Source organism: Cotesia glomerata, linkage group LG3 (genome assembly GCF_020080835.1).
Source record: "Cotesia glomerata isolate CgM1 linkage group LG3, MPM_Cglom_v2.3, whole genome shotgun sequence".
In the NCBI taxonomy this organism is placed as follows: Eukaryota; Metazoa; Arthropoda; class Insecta; order Hymenoptera; family Braconidae; genus Cotesia; species Cotesia glomerata.
The window spans coordinates 2864318-2889444 of NC_058160.1; the positions used below are offsets into that span (position 1 = coordinate 2864318).

At 28.6% G+C, this 25127-nt stretch overlaps 1 protein-coding gene across 1 annotated transcript in view; it reads left to right on the top strand.

The window, feature by feature from the left end:
* Nucleotides 1-1132: 1132 nt before the first annotated feature.
* The window catches only part of LOC123260454 (peroxisomal hydratase-dehydrogenase-epimerase-like), a 48476-nt gene continuing 24481 nt past the window's right edge, over nucleotides 1133-25127 (top strand). Inside the window, exon 1 of the mRNA XM_044721555.1 lies at nucleotides 1133-1294. Coding sequence (XP_044577490.1) covers nucleotides 1133-1294 — 162 coding nt within the window. The remainder of the gene's footprint in view (nucleotides 1295-25127) is intronic.

Genomic DNA, 25127 nt, shown 5'->3' on the forward strand with positions numbered 1-25127 from the left:
TTTTACTCAAATCAAGAAAGTTAAATTCTTCAAAATTATTTATTTAATTTAAGTTAAATTTTTTTCTGTGTTTCTCTAGACATATATATTGCATTTATATGCACGCATATATGTGAACATAGATCCACGCATATATGTGAACATATATGCGGACATATATTTAGCGCAAAAAAAATATATCTGAAATATATTTGCATATATTTTTCGCTTATATATTTTTCCATGCAAGATCGTTTTAATTTGAGTAAAAAAAATTTTTAACTAAGAAATCTTTTCTTCGTCCAAAAAATTTACTTCTGGATTCAAGACAATGAAACTTTTTAAAATAATTTTCTTCGTTCAAGAATTTTTCTTTTGATTCAAAAATCAAATCAAGTTTTTTTTTCAATACATGTGAATTTATTTCCTGAAAGAGTTTGAAGCACGGAAGGATTAAAGATTAGAGCTCACACAAGACTACAGAATTCCCAGGTTAACATTTACAGGTTTAACTACAAATTCGACAGAGTTACCGGAGCATAAGAGGGCGGATTGTCTCACAAGGGTGGTTAGCTGCGTGCGAAGCCAATCCCCCACGTACTCGGCTGCTTCTTACAGTTGTTAAGAACTCCCTGGTGGCTAATTTTATACGGAGCTTTCGAGGTACCTTTGAGATAGTTACCCCCTTTCCTACCCGGCGATTTTTACCCCGGACCCACTTATGCCTCGCCTCATTCCAAATACTTCCACCAAACTACTTGTACATGTATAATACATGTATTAAATATTTTAATTGTCAATATTATTTTGAATATCCGTCGATAAAAGTGAATATTACTACCAGCTTTTGAGGCGTGCAATTTTAAGTTTAAAAAACTTTATTATTTTCCAGCACAATAAATTCCAGCAAGCAGTTGTTGAGGTTTATTGAGTTGTGCAAAGTAATTTGGCATTGCTGTGACGTTTTACGGTTTATATTAAACATATGAGCTTGTGTTATTTATACGCTTTAATATTTACAGCTTACTGCTGCCAGGAGAGAAGGACGAGACAATGTGGAAGAGTTAAACCGTTGAAAGAATAAAATAATAATAATAATCATAGAGAGCGAGAAAGAAAGAGTGAGAGTTTAAGAACTAAAAAGAGGTGAAAAATGAAAAGAGTAATGAAAAATAAAAATATACATCGGAATATTAATGTATCAGTGTTTAAAGGGAACGAGGATCAGGCTCTTGGTTACATCGCTTACCAGCGAGTTCATCAGCAAATATACTTGAGGGTGGTAATACCGCAGATACAAAAGCTCTGTTATATGGTAAGTTCTTTGATTTATCACTTATTACTTATTGCTACGTAAATATACACTCGTGAATTTTTTAAAACAATGCCAAGTGTTTTTTTTTTATTTTTTTTATATACTCAATGGATTTGCGGTCGTATGAGCTCGGAACTATTGTGGCAATAATTTTATTCAATATTTTTGTGCTCTTATTGTTCTTACACGGGGAGAAAAAATTGATTAATAAAAGTAATAATAATTCTTTCATGAAAAAAAAAAAAAAAATATATATATATATATATATATATATTAAAGTATAACAAATATCTATACTAATAAATGGAAAGCCGGTTTTTTTGTATACTGCGAAAACTACTAAACCGATCGGAATAATACTTATACCATAAGATGCAGCGTGTTTCGGAGAAGGTTTTAGTATATGATGTTGGTGATTACTTATCCGGAGCCTATATTTTTTTGACTTAGAAATAATGAATTTTTATTGTAACTAAATTTATTCTATTCGATTGTCATTTGTTTGAAATAAATTATTTAATTCTATTGGTTATGTTTATATACTAGGCAGATTTCTTCACTTATGAGACCTGCAATTTCTTATTAACTGAAACTTTCAATGCTCATTACAAATTTTTTTTTTCATATCAATTATTATTCATTTTTGTAAGAAAAACACGGGAATCCTATAATGATTGCACATTGAAAGTTACAATGAATATTAGCTAGAATAATTACATGGATAAAAGGTGCATGCCAATTCGATAGAATTGGGAATCTGTGCAAGTCAAAACAATACTCTAATTAAATTTCAAGTCTAGATTCCAAAATGCAATTCTATAAAACGCCCAGCGGAGCGGGCAAGTAACACACTGATAGAAGGATTTAGTACGGAGTACTAAACTGATTTAGTAACAAAATTTTTATTCATTTATTTGTGAGAAACAAATATTTTGTACCCATCAATAATATTTGTTATAGTTTAATATAGTATATTACACTATTAGGGCAGAAAGTTTGAGATTACTGCACTGCGCGCCATGATGCCCGAGGCGTAGCCGAGGGCATCACGGCGCGCAGTTCAGAGCTCTCAAACTTCTGCCCGTGTAGTGTATACTATTTTTCTTTATAGCCGTTCGAAAGTACGTAAAATATTTCATGTACTGTATCGAAAAAAAATTTATGCCTGCCCCCGACATTTGCGGCACGAGCGAAGCGAACAATAATTAATAAAAATCAAATTAAATTGTTTTTACTGCGTACATTTTTCTAAATAATTCATTTATTAAATAAAGTTGATCCATTTTACACACGTCACTGTCAAACTGAATCTCAGTACAGTACAACCTGGTTATAAGTTACATCGGATGATCTATTCACTCTTACGACACTTATATTTTTATCTATATCACTATCTATATATGAAATATTTCATGTAAGTAGAAGAAAGAAAGAAATATAACCAAGTTGTATTGTACCATCAATCGTAAATGATCAGCGTAAACAAAACATAGTTAGTAACAAATGACTAATGTCAGTCGCGTTAGCGAAAGCATTTGCTCCCGCTGTTATAGAAGGCGAATGTGTAGCTTAATCAATGCACGAATCTTTAACTTTCTGTCTTGAAATAGGTGTAAAAGATGCGTACTTTCGACCGAGGTATAAACAAAAATGATCTTTTGTTCGACGGGCAGAAAGCATCAACTTTCGGCCTGCTGCGCTAAACGAAGTTGCTTCTTTCTGCCTTCGTCAAGCAAAAAAATAGTATACACTCCACGGGAAGTAAATAAGTAAGCCTCAGATCACAGATTACATGTGATCTGAGACATTTCTTACTTTACTTCCCTAGGTGTGTAATATACTATTCTTTATATGAACAAAGCCTTATTACATGAAAATAAATATTTAGTTCCACCAAATAATATTTACTAACAGGTACTAAATATTTCTTTGGCAAGTATTGTCGGTAGATGGCTATGCTTTTAGTGTTTCCTTTTATTTAATCATAATTAATAATCATGATTGAATAAACGTCAATATATTAAACTCTCATCTTAAGGGATATATTACGTGATCGCTAAATGGTTTGGGTTAACTTTCCTACAAAAGGAGCGGTTTCTGTAGGGTGGCGAAGGGTTAAGACGTTCGGTCGCTATCCCTCGAAATGAGGGGCATAGGAAATATATATATATATATATATATATATATATATATATATATATATATATATATATATATATATATATATATATATATATAGCAGTATATATATAAAGTGAATGCACCCCTTCTATTAAATTAACGTAACGAGCGATTCACGAGGATGGTCGGCACGATTCCTTGGCTCTGTTTCTCATCTTCTCATTTGGGTCAACAGAGTTCAAGCCAAATATATACACATATATCTGTGTACCGAGATGAAAATTAACAGAAACATGTTACGCGGAGAAACGTTGAGGCAGAGGTAAAGTGCAATGACTGAAAATCCAATCGTTAATTCAATCACTAGCCACTTAGTAGGTACCGCTTCGCGACTTCTTGTTTCTCTTCTCTCATGATATGTTATAATTGGTAATTGATAATGTGATATCAACCCAATTTGATGATGTATGATGTATGATGTGATATACAAGCTAATCTTATGTGTGTATCTTACATCTCAACTCAAAACAATGAAAGTTACTGTGTTCCGGAAGCATCGCAATCGCTGGATACACAATACACATCTGTACGATGGATAACGAGTCCTTAGAAGCCACCCGCACGTATGACGGCTGATATCTGATTTTATTCTTAAGGGCTACTTTGACAAAAGCCACCCCTATATTGTCTTCACTTCATTATGAATTTGTACCACTGCCTATGAATGATAGGTACTTCAACTTTTAAGTTGCCTATTCAAGACATTGTATTAAAAATTTGACCCAAAAATTTAAGGAAGTTCGAGCGTAACTAATGAGTCAAAATAATGTTAAAATTTTTTTTTAATTTTAGTCTTCCCAATATTCGTCAAAATTCTTTATTTTAATTTAAAATAATGTAAACAATTTAATAATTGATGATTTTTACTTATTTAATAAAGTAGAGTAATAAAATGACTTTGGTATTTATTACTTGCCGGAATAAATAAACAGATTTGGCAATCGCGCGCTTGATTATACCCATAACAGAGACGTGGATGAGTGTGTGAGTTAAAAATTTCTCTCTCTGTAACTATATTTCTATCCTTTTCTTTTTTCTCAGCTATTGACGCGATGTTGTCAAATCTTTATTCGAATAAATGGCTGACGATAAACGAGTTGCAAACATAAAATTTGACTTTAAATATTTCAAAAATTATATCGGTAATATATTATTATTAAATTGTTTTTATATTTTGCAATAATCCAAATTTCTTGTGTATAGTTTTTTATCCGTTAAAGTTGGGAGGTTAATATTGAAAAAAATAATTAAAGTCTCGACAAAACGTTTGTCCGCCATAAGAGCCCGTGTATAAGGAGATAAAATATGTGATTTTTAAAATTTAATATCTAAGTAACTAAACGGTGAATCTTTTTAAAATTTTGGGATTAAATAAATGACGTATTTATTTGTACGTATACTTAATTTCAAAGCTCAAAGTTGGAATTTTTTTACATTAGATTTGCCCGAACCTTCTTAATGGGCATTTATTTTTACGTTTTTTAAAAATTTAAAATTATTAACATTCATTATTTTTTGAAAATCTTTTTAAAATAATTTTTTCTCTACAGGTGCAAATATATTTTTTTTTTTGCAGGAGTTCGCTTATGATAAAAAATAACTGGGCCAAAATTTATTAAAATTGAAAGAGGTAAATTTCAATTATTAGTCGATTTGAAACGAATTGATCCATATGATTCCATATATATTCTTTTTCGAGGAGATTCGTGAATAGAAAACTTTTTTTTTATCACTAACTATTTTTTTTTTTCGATGTTTGAGTTTTGGCAATAAATTAATGTATAAAAATAAATTTCACCTGTAAAAATTTTATCAATCTATCAATGCAATTTTTTCCAAAAATTTTTGTCAGTAATTTGTTAAAAAATAATCAGATATCTGATGAATCCAGTACAGTATTTTATAATATAAATTCCAAGAGTGGTTTATTACTTGTGAGAAAAAAATACCCAAGTAGGGACTGATTGGAAAAAGTGATCGCTCTTGCGAGCAGAATAGAAGCTTTTGCCTCACCCAAGACTACAAACGTTACTTTTTTAGAGTTTTAAATATTTTTTATATTTTTTGTAGCAATTAATAACTCGTCAAGAGCTCGCCGATCGCCGTAAAACGTTAGCCATCTTATTACGAGCACTAGTCTCATCAATTTATCGAGTTTTTTATTTCGCTCTTAAAATTTTAATTTTATTTCTTCCTTTTGCTCCCTTTCCAGACACTCGAATCTTTTTTCTCCACTCTCTTATCATGAAAAGATTAATAAAAATTAAATATTGCCTCGATTTCGTGAGCTTGATGTATGAATTATTGATAACAAAGTTTATTAATGATTATAATTAATTCATAATTGAATTTGGTAGAAAATATTTAAAGCAGCTCAGCTGTCACTTCATAAGTTTTCGATTAAATAAAGGAGGTCGAATCGTTCCAAACGACAACTCATTTGCTCTGGGGATGATTAATTATTGGGCTGATAATTAAATAAGTTAATTATTTACTAGAAATAATTCGACTGCTTAAATTATAATTATCAGTCCTCAAATTTGTAAGAAATTCAAGATAGATACTTTGCTTTAGAGGCTGTACTGCCATTTTAATTAGTTAAATTAGTAGTGGTTGTGCTGCTGTAAAGGAGGTGGAGAGCTGATATACGTTAAACTTAGAATTTCCCTTCCTTACCAAGCTTCACTTGAAATCATCGCCTCTTACCCTTCTAACATGCGGGCATTCTATTATGCAATTAAGAGAGAAGTTGTTGAGAAGCTAATTCTAAAGGACAAATCCCAAAGAGGTATATCGCTCCTATCGGACATGACAGGGCACGAATGTCCGACACACCCTTTCTTCGTATATATCTCTCATGTTTTATCATAATTATTTTTATTTATTTCGTACATATTTTTTTTTTAATTTTAAATTTATTATTCTTAATGTCAACTATTGAACTAACGTCATTTGTTCAATTATTGATCTGTCATTAAATACGTATATTTATGTGTTTTTTTTTATCTCAACACCTTCAACATTTCACACATAATATAACAGTAATGCTTAGAAAATAGTTCTCACCCCCAATACCGAATCACGGGTATCATGACAGACTCGTATTCGACAAGAGACCCCGGTAATCCCGCAATTTGTATTTATTTCCCTCTCAACAATTTTTTTCCAGCAGCCTCTAAACCGCAACCCCATCCTCACCAGTTTCGCGATACCCTGCTCAGTAATGATGAAAAATTCCTCATCTTCATACGGGGACGCGTGAAAAAATTCTCAGATCAAATTCCGTCCTCGCACCCCATCAATTTTTATCAGTGTCTCCACTCCAAAAATAATATGCCAGGAAGAATGTTGTATTCATCATCCATTATGCTTTCCTAAATAACTTTATTTTTAAATTTTTTTTCACTAATAATAATTAATTTAAACTATACACGAAGAGAAATTTATAGGAACCTTTCCAAAAATTATGGGAATGGTTTCTATAATAAAATGATCATTATAGGTATCAATCCTATGCTTATTATGGGAACCATACCCATAGTTTATTGGAAACATTCCTTTACAATAATGGAATAGCTTGAATATATTATGGGAATGGTTCCTATAATATTATAGGAATGGTTCTTATAATATTATAGGAATGGTTCCTATAATATTATGGGAATGACGCACATAATAATATAAAAATGTTTATGTTCATAATAACGAAGCAATCTCGTCTAAAAAATAAAAAGTAATTATTATATATTTTTTTGCTAATAAATTTTTTTTGTAAATAATCATAGGTATCATTCCTATAATTATAGGAACCACTCCCATAATTATAGTCACATTTCCCAAAAATTATGGGTATAATTCCCATAATTTAAGTAATCGCTCCTACAATGGTATAGGAAAACATTTCATTAAAATTATAGGAATAATTTCCATATTTTTCTCTATGTGTAGTGTATTATAAATCATAAAATTCTTATCTGCAGAAAACCGCGAAATAAAAAAAAAATTGAATTGATTGAAAGTAATTTTGCGTAAATTTTTATAAATAATAATAATTATTATTATTATCATTATGGCGTAACCAAAAGATCCAGGTTCGAGTCCTGGTCTGGGCTGTCTGAATTATTTTTTCAGTTATTGAAAAAGTTACACTGAGTAAAAAAATTACATCTTTCTCTAACAATAATTGTCGATAAACGAATTTTAATTGTGTATTTTACCTAAATTTTCTCTGATGGTATGAGACCTCATACCGATAAAATATAATAGTGAAGAAGTAATAATCAAAAAAATTAGTCATTCTTCAAGAATTTGGATCGGGAGTATTCGGCTTAGAATAATAACTTTAGAATCTATCTTTATCAATAAACACCGATCTTCGAGTCAAATATATATATATATATATATATATATATATATATATATATATATATATATATATATATATATATATTAAGGTGTGCCAAAATGTAATTCTCGTGGAGAACCTTTTAAAATTGGAATTTTGAGTTCCGCTTTTAACAGGGGCTGCGTTTGAGCATTTCCTGAGATACTTATGGAGTAAGAAGATGTATTTGATTTTCATAGAATTTTTTAACAGAAGCTTAGTTTGGGTGTTTCCGGTGAAAATTCAAAATTTGGCCGGAAGTGCCCAATTAAATCTCCTGTTAAAAATCCTATAAATAATTAAATGAATTCTCTCAACCCGAAATATCTCAGGAAATGCCCAAACACAGCTGCTGTTAAAAGTGGAACTCAAAATTCCAATTTTAAAAGGTTCTCCACGGAAGTTACATTTCGGCACACCTTAATATATATATAGATATATTAAATACCTTAAATAATAATAATAATAATAATAATAATAATAATAATAATAATAATAATAATAATAATAATAATAATAATTTAAAATGATGTACCTAATTGCGGGAAAGCGGAGGATCAGGTTTTGGTCTGGATATCTCAATTAAAATGCGGAAATATTATTAACAATGTGAACTAGAAATTTATTTACACTAAATACAAGTTATATTTAATATGTTGATTTGCGGATTGTTTAAATAAAAGCGGATAAATAAAGCATTGTGTGAATAATAAAGCGAAGCCGGTTGACACGTGGTTGAACACACAGCCGGCACTGAGAAAGCAGTGAGTTACTGCACAAATAACACAAATGATCTGTAACAAACTCAAGAATAATTAATAACATTTAATTTAAGCAAATTAAATTATTAAATAAGCGAAATGCGGTTTATTAACAAAAAGCGAAAGTAAAGAAATACTAATGGCAACTTGTTGCAACGAAAGCGTAATAATAATAATAATAATAATAATAATAATAATAATAATAATAATAATAATAATAATAATAATAATAATAATAATCATTGATCAAATAAAAAAAAACTAAATTTGAAGATAAATTCATTTTATATTTCATGGAATGAAGATGCTTTTATTTTCTGATAATGTACTTTTAAACTCGAGTAAATTCCCTTGGCTCGTAAAGTGTTGATATGTATTTAAACCTTACAACACATGAGCTGCGAGCTTGCGCTAAAACAGTAGTTTGAATCCTCTAGAAAATGAAGATGGGGGTGTGGATTACTTTTTTAGTTTCCGCTCCTTGTAAGGGCCGGGTTGAGGGTAGGGGTTTGTTTGAGGGTATTTTAATGCCCGTTTTAAACATAAATTGTTTTACGCGGCTTCACGGAGCCATCTACGATTGGACGGTGCATTAAAATTCGTAGAAATATTGCCGACGCTGACGATAATCGCGACTAAAACAACTCTATAAACTTTTTTAACGACGTTTTAAAAATACCCTTTATATTTCACTTAATTTTATAAGTTTTACTGTAGGGAAAAAATTTATTGTTATTATTTATTGTAGTTGATCAACTTTAGATACAATAAGCTAAAATCGAGAATTTATACAGCCGTGTCATCTGAGGTGAAACTAATTTTATCAGTTTAGATGGATAATCTTCTCTTCGGGCTAAATCATTCGTGATTTTCTGGACAATTAATTATTTATCCGCTTAATTACTGCGAATATTTGACATTTGATGGATCTTTAACTAGGTCTGTAGTACATTTTACGTTCATTCATTATTCATCACCTTGATAATCAATATTGGATATTATAATAAATATACTGGGCAGAACTAAAGAAATATAACAACAGTATTTTTATAAATATAAAAAGAAAGAAAGAAATTAACACTTTTGTGGGTCAATTTGATACAAGTGTGTTAAATATTTAACACAAAATTTTTGAATATATATTTCATCACATCATATTGAAAATATTTCAAAAGACATCAATAGATTTGAAGTTAAACTTGGAAATTATGAAATTAAATATTAAATATAATGTCATAAAATAAATCGTCAAATGTCAATTAAGTGTCACATCATTTCCAATTTCAATATTTCCGTATTATACTATATAAGTACTACATGTTAAATTTAAAATGAATGTTTTAAAGCATCTAAATATAAGGATCTGATCCTTAGGTAGAAATTCACAATTTGTGATAATAATAAATAATAGGTAATAATAAGCATGCAGCGGGAAAAATTATAATAAAAATATTTTGATAGTAAAGCGTAAAGATAAACGAATTGACGCATCTACCGAAATATTTAATTAAAGCGATACAATATTAAGTTAAATAAAAAAGTCTGTGAGGAAAAATTTTTGGCCTTCGCCGCAGGAATGAAGTTATAGACCATTTTATCGACAATACTTAGGTTTAATAATAAATTTCAGATAATCTTTAGAAATTTGTGAAAATCAAAAAAGTTTTATCAATTTTAAAGTTTAATTTTACTTTATTAAATTTTGATACGCTGCCTGTGCGAATAAATAGAGTGTATACACTTATAATATATGAATAACAAAAAAATACTGATCCGTTTAATGATTTATTGATTAATTTAATATTAATTTATTATTGAATAATTTTTTGCAACTATAATTATTGAACAAATCAATTTTTTAATGGATTCAGTATAATTTTCTAAATCAAGAAAAAATAACTAAATTTTCTTAGTAATATTATCCGTTACTTAATTTAAAGTTATTTAAATATTGTGAGTGTTGTTTTAATATAAAACTTTTTAGACGTAGAACTTTTTCTACCCCCTTCTGTCGCGTAAAATCTCCAAGAATTTCAATATTAAATTTTCTCAAATGAATATTTATGAATTAGTTGTAATAATTATTATTACCATCCTCGAAAAATATGTCACTGTATTAATTAAATTAATGCAAATAAATTTATCGGAGGGACATTTATAAAAATTATTAAGCGGAAGGTGCTTCCAGTTCTTGAGTAACAAAACTAAAAAATAGCCTGAAAAAATAGCTCGGGTATATTAATGTACTTGTAACGTCAACTGTTTTGCAAGGTGGAAATGTTGAGCGTTGGCCGCAGAAGGGCTTAAAAAAACCCACGGAAGGGAAATAGGGGCGAAAAACGCAAGAGGGCAACGGAGAATGACCTGGTGGCTCAACAGAAGCTAGAAGCAGTTCGCTACTGTATTGCGTAACTCTATTTTTGTATTCACAAAGGATTGTTACAAGTCGTATGCTTGCGAGAGCTTTTTCTGCTCGTTCTAGTTCTGTAGTCTCTATATACGCTTTACAATCAGCCATCTACTATCCATTTGAAATCTACATCTACATCTACATACACTTTTTCGCCTGGATTTACTCACTTATATGCACTTGGATAAACCTTTACATCTATGTTACAGTCATGTTTTCTGTCTCAACCTTTTTCTTTCAGAATTTTTTGTGGGAATGATAATTACTACTTATAAATGCGAGTTGTTTAATATACTTTTCAAGCAAATCCTTGACATTTTTTTTAAATTTTCCATTATTACTATTACTATTACACAGAAAAAAAGGTTCACTTGAGCCAAGAAAATATTTTTCTTCCTAATTATTTTCTTGAGCGAAAAAAAAAATTTTTTTTTTGACACAAGAAATTTCTCTTATTCCAACAAAATTTATTTTCTTGCTTTAAAAAATACGTATCTTGATCCAAGAATATTTATTTAAGTCAAGAAAATCTTGTTGTTTTGAGAAAATTCAGCCTCTTGCTCCAAAAAATTTAGTTCTTGATACACTGATGGAAGGATTTAGTACGGAGTACTAAACTGATTTAGTAACAAAATTTTTATTCATTTATTCGGAAGAATCAAATATTTTGTACCTATCAATATTATTTGTTACAGTTTAATAAATGATTTCTTTATATGAAAAAAGCCTTATTACTTGGAAATAAATATTTATTTCCACCAAATAATATTTAGTAACAGGTACTTGTATTGTCGGTAGATGGCTATGCTTTAATTCCAATGTTTTTGTGATACATAACCTATTCACTAACTCAGATTATTTCATTCAGCTCGATTTTAGGAGATTTATCAAATCTTTAAAAACACACATACTCCCAATAAATGGCTTCTATTCATGTCTTTTCTCAGTGGAGTTTAGTTTACTTTTTTAAATTTGTCTATTATTGATATGTTAAAAACCTGTTTAATTTTAAATTTTATAAATGTCTCAAACAAAAAATTATAATTTAATGAGATTCTTTTTCTCATAATACCTTATATTTTTACTTAAAATTGTTTATTTTAATTATTTTGATTTATTTAAGTTAAAAAGTTAGGTTACACGCTAAAATTAGTTGAAAAATTAATTTATTTGATACCAATAAACGATTTATTGAGTACCAATAAATTATTTGTTAAATACTACTAAATATTTATTTGGTGGAACTAAATGGGCTTTAATAAATGATTTAGTACCTATTACTAAATATTTGGTAATGAAAGGTTTGTTACTAAATCATTTAGTAACTGTTACTAAATCTTATTAAATAGAATTAAATCCTTCTAACAGTGTAGAAGTAAATTTTCTTGTCATGAAAAAATTTCTCTCTTGCTCCAAGAAAATAAATATAAAGATAGAAGTAAATTTTCATTAATATTTTCATTGATTAACATGTCAAATGGGAAGATCAAATAATATTGAATCATTTTTTTTCATTCAATATGTATAATTGCACGCTAAAGTAATATAAAATAGGTTCTCAAAGTGAGAAAATTTTTTTCTCAGTTGAAGTAGGTGGCGCTGTTTCCCTAAAGTATCTAAAAATCTTGATCAAATATAAAAATTTATTGTATCAAGTATTTATGATAATTTGAATTAAGAAAAAATTATTTTAACCAAAAATAAAATTTCAAAAAACATTTTTACTCCGGCCAACACAACTTCAGTCTTCCTTCAGACACTCAAAAATTTTCTTGAGCCAAGAATTTTGTTCTCCAGTCAAGAAATTTTTTTTTTCTATGTATTATAATTGTTGTGAAATTAAAAAAAAAATAATCCTTTGAATAATAAAACACAGAAGATTACAAAACATAAATAAATTAGTAACTGATTGTGTATAAATGCTAATTAATAATTACCCCTCGAGATGATAACAAATGATTATGAAAGATATTTTTATAACAGTATTTTTCCGTGATAATATTCCCAGGGGTTGACATTTATTTAAAAGACCTCACTAGGAAAGAGAAAAACTGGTATACAGAAGCAAGACGCCAGACACTAAAGTCTTTTTAACGTTTCTCAAGTTTTCCCCAAGAAAATAATTTATCCAGCAAAGGGGTGCCTTAATTCTTTTCTTTCTCCCGTGAATCCGTCCCACCAGTTCCCTACTCTACAATTAAATTCAACGATTGTTACTCTTTAATTGTCCTTTTCATCTTTCAGAGATATCTCAACGACATCGTCAATCGAAAAATTCCCTCAATTTATTCCTTTGATTCCTTCTTTTTACCCCTCAACCCTTTTTACAATTGAATTAACACTTTTTGATCAACAAAAAAATTCACCATAAAAAGCAATCACTAGATTAAATCAATAAACAAGAAAATAAATAAATAAATAGTTCAATTTATTAAGCTGATGTATTTACCGATATAAAGCGTACTTCTTATTATTTTTTTTTTTTTTATATACATATAAGACTTTGTTTACTCATATCATGTCCGTCTGCAAGTAAAATACTTTACTTAACTTTATTTTTCTCTGACATAAACATTATATTAGCATGAATACACATAACAGAGAGCAATACACACTATGAAATAAAACGAATAATATAACATTAACCGACTTTTCTATTTTGCTCCGACTTTTCTATTTCCGGGGACAAATCCCGATAATGAAATTCTTTTTAGCTCAAAAAAAAAGTAAAAATAATTTCAATAATTAATTTCAGTGAATTTATTTGTCTAAATTGCCAATTACACTTGTTATTTTTATTAATAGTCTAACGTATTTAATAATTTTAATATTTATTCGGTTTCATAAAATCGAATTTATCCGGAGTGGAATAAAAATGAAAAAAAAAAAACTTCATCACGGGATTTGGGATCCAAAAAATAAACTGAATTGAGTGAAGATAAAAAAAATAATAAATTGAAGTTAAATTGGTAGTACGTTATTTGAATGACAACAGAGACTATTGACATTTGTTTAAACAATTAATAAATCAATTTCAGAAGATAAAATACAATACGAAAATATATCACACTAACGTTAGTTTTATTAGTTAAGAAAATAATTAAATTTTATCTTCAATTACATCGGAGCATTGTATGTGTATAAAAGTATTAGTATTATATTAGTTTTATTCGTATCGATGTATTTTCAATATCGTAACAAAACGATATAATCCGGATTTAATTGGAAAACTTGACCCTCTCTTTGTTTAATCCTGGGAATTCATTCGTCCAGACGTTCTTTTCAAAAAATAATCTCTCAAAGAAAAATAACTAATAAAACACCCACTGAAAATACAATATTATTAAATTCGAGGTTACGGGGAGTCAAAATAAATACTAGAGGGAGAGACGGAGAGGGGCAAAGAGGGAGGAGGGGGGTTAAAATTTGAAGATAAAAAATAAACACTCAAATTGGAGGAGGGGTTGAATTAAAAAAGTTTACAAGTGTTTGTTTTACTGTAACACCTGTAAAAAGTTTCTAAATAAGGGAGCCCGGTCTCTTTATTTTATTTACTCTGATAGGTCAGGTGACATCACGGTTCCTTGTTTACGAGTGGGGGTGGGTGTATAGAAACAGCTCGTGAGTGTCAATTTTTTTTTAACTATTGCAACTAGAAGAGAAGTTTTTTAGAACGTTAATTTTTATTATTTTTCTCATCTAATCACATAAAATTTTCTTTACTAGTTGATTAAACTGCAAAAGAATGTCAGATAAGCTTCTTACACGGAGAAAAAAATTTAGCTACAGGATCTCTATAGTAGTTAGTTAGTTGTAAAAAGTTCCAGTAGGTTAGCGTATTCTTATGGTAACTATACCTTTTGGCTCCTATAACTCTATGTCGTTGAGCTCTGAGAGCTAAACGTTATTTACCTCTCACAACTCTACAAGATCGTTCTAAGATTATAACAAATTTTAACAAATCTATAATGCGTGATTTAATATTGATAATTTAATAAATAAATGCAGCAGAACGAATTTATATTGCCAATAATAATTGTTTATGACAAATAATAATAGTGTTATAATAGAAATAAAATAATGATAGAACTTACTTATATTACAAAGAAAAATTATCACAATCACAATATATTAAACTAATAAATTAAATTAACAGTTACTGCAAATGAACCTTGCAAAACCATAAATACAAAACCGTTCTAACGAAATTGAATTTGACAAAAAAAAAATACCTATTTCCTTAAATCAATAAACTGGAAACTTAATTGTCCTCATATATTTTTAATAATATGGATGAGTAACAAAATAATTATGTTTGTCACTTTGGAAGGTTATGAAATATGTCAACGCACTCCACTACTGCGCAACGTAAAGCTCTCCCAACTATACCATTGGTCTCTCAGAGCTCAACAATATTGAGTTATCAGAACTAAATAAAATTTTGTTACTGTAACTCTATAGCAAACAGTAAACTGTGTATAGTTATGGTAACTCTACAATTAGGTTCCCAGAACGAAATTTTTTTTTTTCCGTGTAGAAGAGTTAAGAAAATAATTTTTAATTTTATAACTTAGCTCCTCAAAATTAACTCTCTTGTAAAGAGATGATTTAGCGGCCATGCGCTATCTGTCGGATATTCATACAGTAAATTCGTGATTTTAATGTTCAATTTGTAATATTTATTATTCGAATGCTAAAATTCAAGGATGATATAGCAAAAAAAAATTTCAAACAGTTTAATAATAGCCTGTTCAATTTTCTTCGCGTACTACGGGCAATAATATCGATTTCCCGACAAAACGAAAACATACCTAGTATCTATCGATTTTGACAAATTATGGCAGTGGGTCAAGCATAATAGGCAGCCATTCACCCCAGCAGATTTCTCACCCTCATCATCGCTACCCTCGACGGTTCCAACCCTTTTTTCTTTAAAAAATTATAAAAATAAAACTAAAAATATTGATTAAAACAAAAGTGAAAACCGAACGCTAAACGGTGAAATAAAATATTGGAAGTAAAGTGAAGGTGGGATATTAAAGCTTACAGAGAGCTTGTTGAGCCTGCCGTTACCCTTTTTAAATTTGCAAGTACACCAAGTCAAGTGTGAATTTATTAGAGAACTCCCGTCTATCTGTTCTTACTCTAAAATAAGCAAAACAAAAATTACAGCGTGAGCGAGGGAAAAATTGTTTCACCGTGTGGCCAAATTTCGTTGCATCGAAACGCCGCTAGGAGAGGGGGCAAGTCTGAGGGTGCGATGCTCAGGAGGGTACGAGATACGGTGTGCTGCACAGATTAGCATACCCACCCTCATTAAAATACAAACACACTCTCGGTTCTACCGAACCAGACTCAAACTCGGGGAGTTTCCAATCCCTGCAGTCATCTCGCGAAAATTCAAACCACGCTCTTTCTCTTTCCTTACGCGGTTTTTCTCGCCTTTCTCTTTTCTTCTCTCATTGTGGCTCCTACTATACACTAAAACAACTTTTAATCTATATTCGTTGTATTAAATCGGACTACGTAACCATAACTGAGGTGGTAATTTTATGTTCTTATATTTTTTTTTTTAATATTTATACTTTAAAAAAAAATGTCATAAGTTTTTTGCTATACATAATAAAATTTTCTTAAATAGCCATTTTAGAAAATTTGTAAATAGGAAAATATTAAATCAGTATCTAACGTCCATAGATTTAAAACTATTATACAATAATTATATTTATACATGGGTGATTCTCTGTAAGGACGTCTTAAATCTGTACAAAATTGTTCGACCAAATTATTTTTGATTTTATTAGAAAAAAAATTAACAACGGCTACAAAACTATCAGCTTAATCATAATAAATAAACAGCCAAATTAATTTTTGTTTTTCCGATATTTGTGTGTCTTTTACCATATAACATCATAGGGGACTGTTTGCCAGAGGACTGTTTTTTTTTTATCAAATTGAGAAAAATCAAGCAAACTATTTCAATGCATTCAACTTTTTAAGTTCTCAATGAATGTTTACATTAATTAGAATAATATAAAGACTTATGGATCCAATTTTATAAATAAATTATAAATAAAAATAGTTGCCAGGGGACTGAGTTTTGAAGTGGCCCAGACACATATTTCCAGCACAAACGGTGCTTTGACACAAAATAAAATGGCGATAAAGCGCTAACACCCCTATGGTTATTAAATAAAGGCTAGTTAGATCCTTATAAACCTTACAAAAAGTAAAATAACACGCTGGATTTTTTTTGGCTTTGAACTTCTGGCAGGGGACTGATCTTAAAATGCCTGGGACAAACTTTGGTTTAATGAATTTAATGAAACAAATTAATTTTCGGTACTTTTTATTGAAGAAGATTGTTAGTTAACTAATTAAGTTTATAAACATTATGGACCAAATTATATATTATTGACGAATAACTAAAAATTTTAATTTTAAATCTTAAAGTTTTAATTTTGGGACTCGGACAGCCCAGGGGACTGTTATTTCGGTGGTTTACGAATTTATAGCAAAAAAACCAAAATTTATTTCATTTTAGTTTTCAATGCTCCAAATAGAAATGTTTTTTGACTTTCGTAATAAATTCTTTTTAGTAACAAAATAACAATTTTTCTAATAAAAAAAGGCCTGGGACAGCAAAAAACATCCTTACAGAGAGTCACCCATATTTTTATATTAAAAATTGAAATTAACTTGTAATAATTTACTTATTAAAAATCTCTTTTGAACGAGTCAATAAATAAATTAGAAACAAAAAAAATTAAATAAATATCAAAATAGTAAAAAAATTTTGGAAAATCTAAAAGTGCCCGCCTTATGACGCTCATTTACATTTTAAGAAAACAACAAGTCGCATTACTGGCTCAATTGTATTGCATAGACAATCCAACAAAGTGTGATACTTTAAATATGGATTCAAATTTGAAATTAGCAAGCGCACTATTAAATTAATGAAAGAACACCCATATATGGTTTAACGTAACTATGACCATTAAGATGGTAACTCTTGCGATTGCATTGTGGTAAGAATTATCATCATAAAAATTAGTTAAATTTATACAGTGGAAAAATATCGTTGCATCACAAACTGTCTGAAAAACAAAAAAAAACGAATTTTAACTCTTGTCATTAATTTATTTTGACTCAATAAAAAATATTAAATTTTATTTAACTCATTAATATTTAAAGCTCGTTTATCAGACGAGTTGGGTAAATAATTGATACGTTTAATCAGTAATGAGCGATCTGCATTGGCGGTGAGGATCAAAATGCAATTGAGTGGACCATTGAGTAAAAAGAGGTTAATTATTTAGATTCGCTTGACGATACTAACTCTCGTAATAATGTGTATAGAATATTTATCTGTCTTTCATCGGAATCCGATTAACTCTAGTCAATATGTGACTTATTTATCATCTGATCATCACTTTAATTCGTTAACAGCGGATGTTTAATTATTTAATTGACTTTTAACCTAAATTCACATTTTTGTTATTTCATAACTGTTCAATTTATTCAACAAAGATGCTTCCAAATTTTACAGACGTTTCGTTTGAATAATGAAAAAAAACATGTTATTCAATAATTTAGAAGTCACTTGTATTGATTATGTCGAAGTGAAAAATTAATAACTTTTAAAATGTCATATATTTGGAAATAAAGATAAAGAATTTTTTTCAAAATCACCCCAATGATTTATAATTAAACCGCACAATTATCGGTAATTAACGGCCATTAATTAATGAAGCAAAGTCGATTAAAGATATCCTGAGTGTATCGGGTCGCTGAAACCGTAAACAGCCCTTAAATACCCACCCTAAAATTACGGTCACCGGTTTAACCGTCACTTAAGCCAATTCTTGTTTACCGATCCGGAGATTCTCTCTACTTTCACGTGTATCCTTCCGTTAGGCTTCAAACTACACGCAAGCATGAAAATAAGGGTGCTAAGCGTTTGACCCCTCAGATCCTTTTTTTTCTATTTTCTAAAAATATCTGGATGCGTTTGATGTGACACAAGCCGGAGTAATCGAAAAGCATTTACAGAGGAAAATTCTACTCTCATGAATTTTTTTTTGCAATATAAAATTTAGCATAAAATTTTTTTAAAAATTTGTGGCGATGTAGGGGAGAGGTGCTGCAATTGTAACAAAAATTTTTATTTTTTTTATTCCATTTGTTTTTTTTAAGATAGTAAACTTAAAAACTGTCAGAAAGTTAGTTGATAGTATCTTTTATGTGACTGACTTAGTTAATTAGTAAAAAGTCAATGTTAACTTATTAAAAAATTAATTTATTTAACTAAAGTCAGGGACCAAGATGGCGGCGTGCATGGGTTGCAATTGTAACACAGTGCAGGGGCAATTGTAACATGGAACGAAAAAGATATTTTTCATCAAATTGCTTTTATTATATAGTCTCAATACGTACTATTATACTTCATTAATTCTTAAATTCAAGTATTTAAACTTATAGTATATCATATATTTGGATCTTTAATATAAATTATTAAACATTTACAAAACTACACAAACTACACTATCCCAGAGTAGATTTGTGGCGCATCCAGTTTGCGCAGATTCCATACACGACTCTGAGTGTTACAATTGACGCTCACGCTGATCTGTTAATTTAATAAAAATCTAATTACAATAACAAAAATCAGTAAATTTATATGAAATTCAATTTTACAATATTCTTGATATGTTCCTTAAAGTATTAATACAAGTCTCACATCATAACATTAGAAAACAAATTTGTTATTAAAAAAATTGTGAAGCGGACAAAAAAAAGTTTTCACGCGTATTTTCAACAATTCTCAATATTTTGATATCAGAACAAGATTAATAACTGAAAATTTGATCTAATCAATAAATTACTATTTTGAAGAAGTTAAAAAAAGAATAATAATAATTTTTAGTTTTTTTAATAGTTTTTTATTGAGTATTACAATTGCCTCTTGTTACAATTGCAGCACCTCTCCCCTATTCATTTTTTTAACTGTTATTATTATTATTATTATGAAAATTATTGATGAAAATTTGACTTTTAAAGAAAATGCGACATATATCATTAATAAAATAGCTAAAAAATTGAATATCATTTATCGATTGAATAATACTGTTAGTACATACACAAAGAACATGATTTATAAATCTATCATTACTCCATACATAGACTATTGCAGTAGTATATTGTTAAATTGTACAAAACAAATACTTGCAAAAATACAAAAAGTGCAAAATAGAGCTATGTGCTTAGTGTTGGGGGTAAATAGATACACGAGTATAAAAAGTATGCTAACAGCATTAGGGTGAATGAATATAAAACAGCGAATCATTTATAATTGCTGTATATTAATACATAAAGTTATAATACCAGAAGTGGCTTTTCAATTAATATAGTGCCAACCCGCACTCATTCGGCGGAAAAAAGTATAGTGTATAATGGTTTTGACTACTATAATAAACTGCCCGTAGTGATTAGGAAAGAAAATAGATTAATAAGCTTTAAAAGAGTTTTGAAAGAATACATAAAAGAAAAATACTGACTAATTATTCATAAATAATTAATAATTATAATTGAAAAAGATGTATTAATACTGATTCAATGTATAAAAAAATAGCTTAATGCTAATCAATAAAGATTATTATTATTATTATTATTATTAATTGAAGAGTTCAGTAATTCAAAACCAACTTTCCCGATCCAAATTGACGGTAAACTAAATTTTAAATTTCATTAAATTTTAATTTTTACTTATTATCTATTTTCACCACATTATTGTCGGTATGAGCACTCATACCATCCTTGGGTGAATATATCTAACAATTAAAAATCTTTATTTAATTAAGATTAAGCAAAGATGTTATATTCTTTACTGAGTAATTCTTATACTAATTGACTATTTTTGATGATGTATTTTTAGATGTTATTAAATATTTAGACTTTAATCTTCTTTTTACGAAGATTGTAGTCCATGTCTGGCCAGGATTTTCGATAATTTCCTTTTCGATAATTTCGATTCCTGGTCTGAGCATTTCCGAGTTATTTTTTCGGTGGCCGAAAAAAGTCTCACTGAGTAAAGAATATTATATCTTTGCTTAATCTTAATTAAATAAAGATTTTTAATTGTTAGATATATTCACCCAAGGATGGTATGAGTGCTCATACCGACAATAATGTGGTGAAAATAGATAATAAGTAAAAATTAAAATTTAATGAAATTTAAAATTTAGTTTACCGTCAATTTGGATCGGAAACGTTGGCTTTGAATTACTGAACTCTTCAATTAATGAAATCACCGATCTTCGGAATAAAAAAATAGAAATTATTATTATTATTATTATTATTATTATTATTATTATTATTATTATTATTATTATTATTATTATTATTATTATTTTGTGGCAAAGTAAAAGTCAAATAGTAATAAAGGGGATGAAATAATAGCAGAGGGTGTAAATATATATATATATATATATATATATATATATATATATATATATATATATATATATATATATATATATATATATATATATATATATATATATATATATATAATCTGGATTTTCTTGTGTCTCTTTATCGAGTATCGAGTGAGAGTTGATACATATGCAGACTCGATATCTCGTGGGTAGTTACTCTCTAAAAGCTTAGCTAGGGGCTTGAAGATAAGCTTCACCAGATCGCTCGGGATGAGTTTAAGACAGTCGAGTATTCTCCAAAAAATAAAATAAAATAAAAAAAAAGTCGCGATAATTCGAATCTCGTGTTTAAGATAAGACACTATAGGATTTTCTGGTTCAAGCTGGCCCTTTTTTGTCACTGACTTTTTGTATGCGTGAATGAGTATCTACGTCTATATCTATACAGTTGAAAATACGAGAATCGACAGAAATCAAATAAAGTGGAAGGGGAAGCCAGTTAAGTAGCCGAAGGGGTTAGTTCGCGGCTAACGGGCAAGTAAATGAAGGGTCCCTGCCAAAGTTAATGCTCAGCTGTTACATGTGATTCCTCCTTAATTGCCATGAACGTTTACAAGCGACGAAACTTCAACGGACTGTAATTTCACTCGCAAGCTCAAGAGGTTCATTTCAAACTGACGTTTAAGGGAAATTACAAATCTTATGCCCTTTAAAGATCTCAAGGGTGACACACTGTCCGATTGTAATTTAAAGATATCATCATTATCAGATATTAGATCATATCTGACCATGTCAGACTACGTATGAGAATAAAAAAATAATTTGTTGTAGTTACATGATCTTTATCAATTTTTTGAAAAAAAAAATTATAAGATTCAGATTCAGATTCACTTTATTTATGCCAAAGCCTGCTGGCCAGATGGCAAGTTTTACAAAAGTACAAAATTTAATAATACATTATAAAGATATTAAAAACAATGACTATAAACTATAAAAACTATCGCCGAGAGCTATCATTGTTATTAACATCACCACTAATGCTATAGTAACTGATAACTTAAAATCTATCTAAGTGACAAGAATAAACACTAAAAATTAATTAAATTTAAGAGATCTAATACATCATTCGATTTAACCATATTCTTATCTCGATTTATCACGATCGAATATTACTAACCATCCATTTTAAACAGATAGTCGTACATTTTATTTTTGAAACTCTCTAGACTCGCAGAGTCAATGATATCTGCCGGTAATTCCTCCCACAGACAAATAACTGTAATAACTGTAATAAAATAACTGTAACGACAAATGAACATTCATACTGTGTCGTTGTAAAATTAGGTAATTTGAAATTTATGTTATTTTTCTTAGCTGCTAATCTCTCTAAGCGTCTTACAGTAATATCTTCAATATTGCTGAGTTTAGAGAGCGTTGAAGTTTGCGATCATTATCAAATGTAGAATTCATTAGGACTATAGAGCAATAATCAATTAGAGGTAGTATAGTTGCTGAGACTAAAAGTTTTTTAATATTAGAAGTATAAATATTCTTACGTAATTTTAAACTATACAATGATGAATTTATTTTACTAATACTCTTGGATATAAGCTGTTATTAATTTAAATAATTATAAATTTAGTTAACGATTAATGCTCTACCAGATCTTACATAGTTATATATAATTTATTATTTAATTTATATGTAATATAAATATATTATATAATTTAACTACTAAACCAATTTTTGTTTAATCAAACATATATTAATTTAAAAATAAATTTATATAAAAATCATAATAAATTGTTTTTTAATTATCATTAATACCTTAATATAATCATTTTTTCACAGAGTATGTTTTTTATAGTAAAATTTTATATGTACAATAAAATTATTGACAAAAAAATCAATCTTAAAAAATAACAATAATAATTTAATTGTATGAAATCCCATTTCTTTATGCGCTTAGAAAAGATTGTTTTTTTTTTTTATTGAAAGAAACTTTCAACTGGGAATATAATTTTTTTTCCTCAATCTTATTTTATTTCAGCTCTTTAACTTTTGTGTTCCAATGTCATGGTACAGTTTAGTTGATCCGAGTGAAATCGAGCAGAGATATCTGCTCATCTGGTATAAAACAGAAAATCTAAAACTTTTCAATACACATAAAAATAAAAAACAAACTTTCGTAATGTTTCTGTTTGTTTTTGCAAGAAAAATATTAAATTGGTAAATAGAATTAGAATAAAATAAAACATCACCAATAATCCGCATAGGGGTCGTTGAAACTTTGAACAAGAAAAAAAGTCAAATAAGGCAACATTAGAATTCTAGTAATTCAATAAACATTTTTTACATAAATTATTGTTGTTTGTAAATGTTTTTTTTTAGATAAAAAATATTTTATGTTATTAAGAAAATAAATAATACTGAGTGATATGATAAATACCACGCAATAATTTAAGGATAAAAATGATAAATACAGGTGATGATATCAAAAATGAAAAGTTGACGCGTGTGGTTTTTTCATAACGCTAAATTCCGTATACAAGATCGTGTATACGAATGCTGAGTTTATTCTTATTATCAAGTGAAATACAGTCCACTTCTTACCGGAGTGTATATAAATTTTATCAGGCGTGTATATACCCACACATAAAGTAAGATAAAGTAAGAATAAAAAAACGCAACTACCCTTAGGCTAATAATACACCGACAACCTTTATTTTATTTAAGCAGCCCCAGTTTTTCATTACGTTCATTTTCTCGCTCTCATTCCTCAGTTTCCGCGCTTTGCTTCTTATGAAGGAGCACTCTCCATTCTTTCAAATACATTATTTACTATTCCGAAATGTTTTTTTCTTAATACAGTTACTTTTTACAAATCTAATTTATCGTTCATCTTTTGCTTATTTATTATTTATAAAAAAAACAAACTACGTGTACTTAAATTAATAGATATTCGCTTTTGTTATTGTTTTAACTCTACTTAATTTTTTAAAATTTTTTTTATTAATATTTTTCATTCTGCCTCTTAAAAATATTTTGATTGACTTTCGATACGTAAAAATTGATAAGAAAATTTTTTATAGAAAATTAAGTTAATTTTTCCATGTTTTCAATATTTCAGCCAGAAATTGAATTTTTAACTTTATTTAAATAAATAAAATTGAAATTTTCGGTAAATTATTTTTAAATTTTAAAAATTTGAAATAAAAAAAATTAAGACTGAAATAAATTGAACTAGTAAGGCGTTAGAAATTTAGTTGTAGATTAGAAGCCCTAATGTTCCTCGCATGTTGACGACACTCTTGTACTAAGCGTTGTCAATTTACGAGTATGTGTGTGTAAATATCTTCTCATACATATACACATGAAGGGTAAATAAGGCGGATGGATTCTAATTGCCAGTGATAAATCAGTGACAACACCTGCATTGTCGAAATACTCTGTTTATTTTTAAGTAGTCACGAAATAACTAAATGAATCTTGTTTAATTAGTTGCTCACCACATGTTCTCAGAATTTCGCCTGTGAATTAAATATTATTTATTTATTTCTAGCATACAGGTCTATAGAGATGCAAAAGCATCTGTACATAGAGCTAGATATTAGATATTAGATAAATTATCCTAATTTTACAAAATATTTAAAAAAAGTTT